General features: G+C 41.2%; 1 protein-coding gene across 1 annotated transcript; it reads left to right on the top strand.

Moving 5' to 3' along the window:
* The first annotated feature begins 969 nt into the window (after positions 1-969).
* Positions 970-7,177, top strand: Arl1 (ADP-ribosylation factor-like 1). The gene is made up of 5 exons (XM_013023206.1): positions 970-1,126; positions 2,791-2,872; positions 4,052-4,163; positions 5,625-5,803; positions 6,833-7,177. Exons 1-5 carry the CDS (start codon positions 1,036-1,038, stop codon positions 6,861-6,863), a joined length of 495 nt encoding a protein of 164 aa, XP_012878660.1. The 5' UTR covers positions 970-1,035; the 3' UTR covers positions 6,864-7,177.
* The last annotated feature ends 1,822 nt before the right edge of the window (positions 7,178-8,999 follow it).

Here is an 8,999-nt window from a genome sequence, read left to right as displayed (position 1 = left end):
CCTCCCTCCCGGTGCGCTGTTCCCGGCAGCGTCCACTTCCTGCTCCCGAGCACCGGCCTGCGCTGCCCCGGCCTCTGTGAGCCTGTGTAGCCCGGTCCTTCCGCCTCCCCGACCTGTGAACGGGAGACACGGTGTGCCAGGTCGCACCCAACCCGGCTCCACGTTCCCGTGCGCCTTTTTCCAGACCCGAGGCTTTGAACTGTGCCGTTTCTTTTGCAAATAGCCAAGTGTGGTGTGGCATCGCGAATTGCGCTTTCCTATTTCATACATGCCCGTATACGCGCATGCACGTGCATGTGTCCATGTCCGTGTATTCATGGTGCCCAGCTGGCCTCAAATCCTGTGTGTTTCTCCTGAGCGCTGAGACAGGTGTGCACACCAGCACCTGGTTTTTCATACTCTTGATGTAACTTAAACAAACCTGTGGCAGCTTTTAATGGGAGAGAGAATGTGCCACAAAGAACTTTCCTACTGCACAGAACCCAGGGATGCAGTGAACGTAGATCTAGATCTGGTTTTTAAAGTGAGTTTTTCCATCAGTGGTGGTGCTATTTTAGTTTCAAGTGCTGGGTGTATTGAGTAGAGGAGAACTCTTGGTGGCTCAAGATGGTGATGGGGTACTGCTGCTGTTTAAGAGTAAATGCCTTTCATTGTTCCAGTGCCCCTCTGACTGGCCCTTAGGTTTAACCAGTTGGCCTGGAGACGATGCGAAGCTATCCCTGTTCTTGTGGTTAGAAAATCAACTCCACAAAGGCTGCAGCTGCGTTTTTAATTATGTAGTGTGTCGTTTTCTGCCTGCTTGGTACGATACTAGAACCTAGTAATTTTGACTGATATATTTCATTAGAAACAAAAATTACCTACTTACCATCTAGGAAAATATACTTTCATTTGGTGTATAGCTTTTTCAAAGTTGAAATTGAATGCTTTGTGGACCTAATTTTGAAAAAGAACATGGAATACATTTTCGCTTTGTATTATCTTGTAGGTGGCTTTTTCTCAAGTATTTTTTCCAGTCTCTTTGGAACCCGGGAAATGAGGATTTTGATTTTGGGATTAGATGGTGCTGGAAAAACCACAATTTTATACCGATTACAGGTTGGAGAAGTCGTTACTACTATTCCTAGTAAGTGTTGGCATAATAAGCTAATTGTAGCAGTTCTCTGGGTTCCATCTAAGAAAATTTTATGGGTAAATTATATAGTAAGTTAGTTAAGTTTGCATATTTCTACTATGAACATAATATTAACACCTTTTTCATCAACTGAGAGGCATTTTGATGTTCTGTATACCTGTCGTGGTGCTGAGCCAGATCTGTTATTTAGAGCTAAAGCTGGCTTCAATACTCAAGTCTGAGAATCAGTATCTTTGCTGCTGAAATGTAGGTATCTCCTAGCTTTGAAGAGGAAATAAATTAAGTAGTAAGAGTACTCTGTTAACTTGTGTAGGGAATTATGTAGATGGTAAGTAACAATACAAATTAGTACTTTTTTCTGCATTTGCTACTATTTTAATTATGATTATTTTCTCTTCCGTTACTTTGGTTACTTAAAATTTTGATTATACAGACCAAATGCAAAACTGGTACTTAAAAATTTTAAGTCAATTGTTGCTTTTTTTTTCTTTTTCTGTAGTGGTGAGGATCAAACCCAGGGCCTTGTGTATTGTTGCTATCTTAAAAAATAATTTGCAAATAGCCCTGCTTGATTACATTAAGAATGCTATTGATGGGCTGAGATGGTGGCTCAGTGGTAGAGCGCTTGCCTTGCATGCAAGCATGAAGCCGTGGGTTTGATTCCTCAGCACCACATAAGCAGAAAAAGCTGGAAGTGGCGCTGTGGCTCAAGTGGTATAGCCTAACCTTGAGCTGAAAAGCCAAGGAACAGCAACCAGGCCCAGAGTTCAGGCCCCACAACCAACAACAACAAAGAATGCTATTGTTGCTTAAATGTTTTCATTGCTGACCTAACTTATAGAGGTAAATACGATTAAACTAAATGGATTTCCCAGTTTGCTATGCTTCTACAGTTACCCAAATAGGAGTATTTTTATTTCTCTGTAACTACTGTTTAAGCTTCAAAATTAAAAAAAAAATATGGGGCACTGGTGGTTCATGCCTATAATCCTAGCTACTCAGGAAGCTGAGCTCTCAAGATCAAAGTTCAAAGCCAGGCTGGGCAGGAAAGTCTGTGAGTCTCTTAGCTCCAATTAGCCACCAGAAAACTAGAAATGGCTCTGTGAGTCAAAGTGCTAGAGTACTAGCCTTGAGTGAAAAAGCTCGGGGACAATGCGTAGGTCCTGAATTCAAGGCTCAGGACTAGGAAACAAAACTAAGCTTTTTTTGTTTGTTGTTTATGCCATTTCTGGGGTTTGAACTCAGAGCCTTAAATTCTTGTTTGGCCTTTTCATTCAAAGCAGGTAGTCTACCACTTGAGCCACTTCTCCATGCTTGGCTTTCTGTTGGCTAATTGGAGATAAAAATTTCACAGACTTTTCTGCTGTGAGTGGCTTTCAACCAGGATCCTCAGATCTCAGCCTCATGAGTAGGATTATAGGCACGAGCCACTGGTACCAGCTCAAGGGATTCTTTTATAAGTTGAGGGCAGTGCTCATCTTGCTAATTGATGGGGTATATGTTTATCTTTCTCAAAATAGTTTATCTTCAATAATATCTCAGGCAATAATTGTGATTTGGCAATTGTTATTAATTGCAAAAACTTATATAGATTGGATACTTTGAAGGTAGAGTACATTAGTCTACAAATGCTACTGATGTGATTTCTCTTGCAGCTATCGGATTTAATGTAGAGACTGTGACATACAAAAACCTTAAATTCCAAGTGTGGGACCTAGGAGGACAGACAAGTATCAGGTATGGTATGCACATCAGATCATTTTGTGGTATTTAATATTTATGGATTCTTCTGCGTGTTATCAGCAGTGAACCAAAATATATTATCTGATATAAACTAGATGGGAGCTCCTGGTTTAAAATCTGAAATTTTCTATTTCCTCAGAGTATCCATTGAGTTAAGACGCAAGGAAGCCAGTTAAATGAAAACCTTTTCATGAAAATAGGAAGGTCTAATTACTTTAGTAGTTTTCAGCTGAAATGCTTATTTCCATTTACTCTTGTTAGCTCCCACCTCTGTGAAACAGACATAACAATGCTATTTAGAGCTAATGTAAACATAGATGCCTCCTGCATTTTGGGACTTGATGTGACAATTGTGAATACTTGGTAACTGACAATCATAGTTCACTATAGCACCATCTTAAAGAGATTCATATTACATTCCCTAAATGCCTGCCTTTAGCTCATTTCATTTCTTAAGTCACTTTTGAGTTTATTCCTAATTTTAGTCTTTTCTACTTCTTAGTAAGTATTATCAATGAATAGTGAGTTACATAAAATCAAAATAGCAGAAAGTCCATCCCTGATAAAGGATTCTTGCTTAAACATTTTAATGATCGGGTCTGTGTTCGATATTTTTTTACCAGAACATCTAGTGATTTTATAGAATGTAAATACACTGTTGGCCTGAATGAAGTATGAACTAGTTTGGAATTCCCTGCTCCTGTGATGTTTATTTTTTAATTTTTGTCGGTCATGGGGCTTGAACTCTGGGCCTGGCTGGTCTCTGTCCCTGAGCTCTTCAGCTCAAGGCAAGTAAGTGCTCTACCACTTGAGCCACAGCTCCACTTCCAGTTGTCTGGTGGTTAATTGGAGATAAAAGTCTCATGGACTTTACTGCCCACGCTGGCTGCAGACCACAATCCTCACTCAGATCTCAGCCTCCTGAATAGCTAGGATTACAGGTGTGAGCCACTAGCGCCCGGCTTCCTATGATGTTTAATGGGTTCCAGCACCATTACATGGGAGGGGTAGGAGCTGTCTATCCATCAGGAGCAGCAAATCACTGCATCCTGATTGGACAGTCCTGGGCAGGATTAGCATTTGATTGCCACTATTTCTCCATCATTGTCTTGAGTCTACCATGGAAACTGACATGTCTTTTAAATATATTCTTCCCCTCTGAATTTCCTTTAGGCCATATTGGAGGTGTTATTATTCCAACACAGATGCAGTCATTTATGTGGTAGACAGTTGTGACCGAGACAGAATTGGCATTTCCAAGTCAGAATTAGTTGCCATGTTGGAGGTAAGCAAACTACTACATTAAAGCATGGGGCATTAATTTATATTTGCTTGCTATTTCTATGACTTTCAGCTGTTTCAGAAGTATTCTAGTTCTGAGCACTGTGTATTCTGGGCTTGTACTCTAGGCCTGGATGCTGTCTGAGCTTTTTTTGCTCAAGGTGAGCACTCTACCACTAGAGCCACAGCACCATTTCCAGCTTTTTTGAGTAGTTTATTGGGAGAAAAGAGTTTCAGGGACTTTCCTGCCTGGGCTGGCTTTGAACCATGATCCTCAAATCTCAGCCTCATGAGTAGCTAGGATTACAGGTGTGAGCCCACAAGAAGGGTACTTTTTACATTAAAAAAATTATTATATCTTTAAGTAGTTGTACAAAGAAGTTCCCATTCTATACAACAGTATGAGTACAAGGTGTCTGACAACATTGTTACCCATCACTCCTAACTCATCAAGAAGGGTATTTTTAAAGAAGATATAGACCTATATATAAATGCAAACTGAAATATGTTGATTTATTAAGTGAAATATTTGCATAATGCAGTATTCAGAAAAATGTTCAGACTGTCAACAGAGATCCTGTTAGGAAGGTAATACTATAGGTGAAACTTGTATTTTTTTTTTTTTTTGGTCAGTCATGGGGTTTGAACTCTGGGCCTGGGGGCTGTCCCTGAGCTCTTCAGCTCAAGGCAAGTGCTCTACCACTTGAGCCACATTGCTACTTCTGGTTTTCTGGTGGTTAATTGGAGATAAGAGTCTCATGGAGCCGGGCGCTGGTGGCTCACGCCTGTAATCCTAGCTACTCAGGAGGCTGAGATCTGAGGATCCCGGTTCAAAGCCAAGCCCGGGTAGGAGAGACCGTGAGACTCCTATCTCCAATAAACCACCAGAAAACCGGAAGTGGCGCTGTAGCTCAAGTGGTAGAGCGCTCGCCTTGAGCTGAAGAGCTGAGGGACAGCGCCCAGGCCCAGAGTTCAAGCCCCCCAACCGACAAAAAAAAAAAAAAGTCTCATGGACTTTCTTGCCCAGATTGGCTTTGAACTATGATCCTCAGATTTCAGCCTCCTGAGTAGCTAGGATTACAGGCGTGAGCCACAGGTGCCCAGCATGACTTCTCCCCCCCACCCCCAAGTCCTGGAGCTTGAACTTAGGGAGTGGATGGGCACTGTCCCTGATCTTCTTTTGCTGAAGGTAGCATTCTACCACTTGAGCCACAGCACCACTTCGTCTTTTCTGCTTATGTGGTACTGAGGAATCAAACCCAGGGCTTCATACAGGCTAGGCAAGCACTCAACCACTAAGCCATCTTCCCAGCACCTGTACTTTTTTTTTTAATGCTTCTCTCTAATTTTGAATTAATTTATGACCATTGTAGAGAATATCCTTTTAATGTGTTATTTGGCATTTCTTCTCAAACTTACAAAGCAAACTAATTAGAGGAAATACATTATCTTCCATTTTATCTAGGAGGAAGAGCTGAGAAAAGCCATTTTAGTGGTGTTTGCAAATAAGCAGGACATGGAGCAGGCTATGACCCCCTCAGAGATGGCAAATTCACTTGGGTTACCTGCCTTGAAGGATCGGAAATGGCAGATATTCAAAACATCAGCAACCAAAGGCACTGGCCTTGATGAGGCAATGGAATGGCAAGTATCATGTTTCTGGAAGCCATGTGTATATTTGTGTATGCTCACAACTGTGTGCACATGAGAAACCGTCGGGACAAAATTTTCCTTTGGATTAATTTGTGCCAGTTCTGGGGCTTGAACTCAGGTCTTGGGCACTGTCCCTGAGCTTTTTTTTTTTTGGGGGGGGGGTCTGGTCGTGGGGCCTGAACTCTGGGCCTGGGCGCTGTCCCTCAGCTCAAGGCTAGCACTCTACCACTTGAGCCACAGCGCCATTTCTGGCTTTTTTCTTTTTTTGCTTATGTGGTGCTGAGGAATCGAACCCAGGGCCTCAGGCATGCAAGGGAAGCGCTCTACCACTGAGCCACCTTCCCAGCTCCTGAGCTTTTGTGGTCAAGGCTAATACTCTACCGCTTTGAGCCAACTTTTTGGTAGCTCATGGGAGATGAGTCTCATAGACTTTCCTGCCTGAGCTGGCTTTGAACCTCGATCCTCAGATTTCAGCCTCCTGAGTAGCTAGGATTACAGGTATGAGCCACCAGCACCTGGCTCCTTTTGATTTATTTCAAATGGGTCATCACTGTGTGGCCCAGGCTGGCTTTGAGATCATTTGTTCCTTCAGCTTTTTCTCCCAGTGGTCTTCATGTGCATCTGTCTTTGAGCCACCTACCTGATCAGAGAAACTATTTTCTAGTCTCTTGCTTACTTCCCTGTCTAAAATACCTTATCCTTCAGTATATTGTTATTCAAAGCAGATTAGTTTGGTTTGTGCAGCGGCTTATTGGATAATGAGCTTCTTGAGAACTCTGAGACTAGTTTCCCTCTGAGCCAGCCACATGTGGCCCTGCACTAGTAGCAACCTAGAAAAATTTTTTTTCTATTATTTGGGCAAAACAGAGAGAGATAATGACCTAATAAAGTGCTTAGAGACCCTAAGCACTAACATTTTAAGTGCTTAAGAGTCTACCTTGACTATGAAATCTATATTGTAAATGTTCATGCTTTGTACCTGAAAGCTCATCTATGAAACTCTTCATTTTCTCTTCATAGGCTGGTTGAAACATTAAAAAGCAGGCAATAACTCAATCATTCCAGCTCCTTTGAAACCAAGACATCATCGTGTCTCTCCGTCAACAGTCAGGTGTGCTTCATGTGACATGTAAAAACTGTGATTGATGTCATATACAGAACTGACTGTAACAACTGTAATATTAAAAAAAAAGTATTTGGTTGGAGGGAGGGATAACTTGGTCAAATCACCTGAATGTTCAGTGTAAAATATTTCTTCCTTGCTCTCCTGTGTTAAGGTATGCTATTTGTATGGAGTTCTTACTTAAATATAATTCTATTAAAGAATGCACTCTTCTCAGAGGGAAAAACCCTCCTATTTTTGAATTAGTTGCATCTTGTTTGTATAGACACTAACAGATATATTAACTGAGGTTTCTTTTTCCCTTAAAATAAAGTCTTCCCAAAGATTAGACCCAGTAGAGTAGGCTAGAAACGTACTGTGTACTATAGCCTTTGTTTACTTACCTGACTACTGTTAAGCTTGCTTATTTAAAAGCTTCTGGTTACAGGCATGAGTATTATTTTGGTGGCTAGCTTTACTGACTGATCTGTAATTGTCATCCTAAGTACTTTACAGTCATCAAAAGAATTTAATGTATATTGACTTAATTGATTCATATGGTAACCCTGTAGTCCTTCCTGGTTTTAGACTCAAGGTTTTAATAGGTTAGCTTACCCACAGACATAAGGACTCAAAGTAAGACTTTTGGGTCTGAAGCTTGTCTCATAAATTATACTGTAAGGCTGGGAATGTGGCTTATTTGGTAGAGTGCTTGCCTAGCATGCATAAAACCCTGGGTTCAATTCCTTAATACCACATAAACAGAAAAAGCAGGAAGTGGCGCTGTGGCTAATGTGGTAGAGTGCTAGCCTTGAGCAAAAGAAGTTCAGGGACAGTGTCCAGGCCCTGAGTTCAAGCCCCAGCACTGGCAAAAACAAAAAACAAACAAAAAACATATATTTCTGAATATATCAACACTGACAATACACAGAACCAAACTTAAAATTATGGTAGTCAGAAAACATGGAAAATAATGTCTATATAAACTTAATTGTTCATGGTAATTTTACATGATATGGTTTAAAAAAAACCAACAATCCTGAATGGTTATATTTGATGGAATTAACAACATAATAAAGAAAAAAATGACATTAAATAAAAAATATTTTAAGAAGTGTAAAAGAGGTCTTTACTGTCTTCCATGTATCTGCCTGTTATTAGTAATGTAACTTGGTTAAAAGTTAACAGTTTTACTTGTTCTACAGAATGTAGTGAAGCATTCTTGATTTTTAAAAATTAGGCTTACTGCTAAGGCTAAGGCTATTCAAAGGAACTTCTCAAAGAACTCAGTTCACAGGATCAGTAGTAGTGTGACAGTGGTAAGCACAAACCTAAAATCACTCAAAAAGTGTTAAGTTGGACAACCAGTGGTAGAGTGCTTGCCTAGTATGCATGAAGCCCTGGGTTTGATTCCTCAGCACCACATAAACAGAAAAAGCCAGAAGTGATGCTGTAGCTCAAGCTACCCTTGAGCAAAAAGGAAGTCAGGGGCAGTGTCCAGGCCCTGAGTTCAAACCCTAGGACTGAGGGTGTGGGGGTGGGGTAGAGACAGAACTGACAACTTAGGTGTTGGTAAACAGAGCTCTTAAATCTAAGAACATGGCTTTGTTTTCTAGTCTTCCCTGCCCTTGGAGATGTTGGCTTTTGGCTTCTTTCCCCCACATTCATGGTCATTCTCTTTTCACCTGTGTGATTCTTACTCTTGTTCAATCACATTTGTAATCTGGTCTCTGAAATCCTTTTTGGAGATCATCTGAGCCACAGCCATTGCTGTGAAGCAAAGACTATTTCTGTATATATAACTAGCATGGGTATCATTCTCCACCAGAATATATTCACAGCTGAAGTATGATCTATGTCAGCCAGGAGAGTACTTCTCTAATTTGTACTTGGCTTCTCTTCTGGCCAAGGGCACATGATGGAAATGGTAGAAGAAAGTTTATACTTTGAGGTGCTAGGCTTATACTCAAAGGACAGTTAATGGAACCAGGCGCTGGTGGCTCACGCCTGTAATCCTAGCTACTCAGGAGGCTGAGATCTGAGGATCGCGGTTCAAAGCCAGCCTGGGCAGGAGAGACCATGAGA

The sequence above is a fragment of the Dipodomys ordii genome, unplaced genomic scaffold (assembly GCF_000151885.1).
Source record: "Dipodomys ordii isolate 6190 unplaced genomic scaffold, Dord_2.0 Scaffold3, whole genome shotgun sequence".
Lineage (NCBI taxonomy): Eukaryota > Metazoa > Chordata > Mammalia > Rodentia > Heteromyidae > Dipodomys > Dipodomys ordii.
This window is presented reverse-complemented; position numbering and strand designations above follow the sequence as displayed.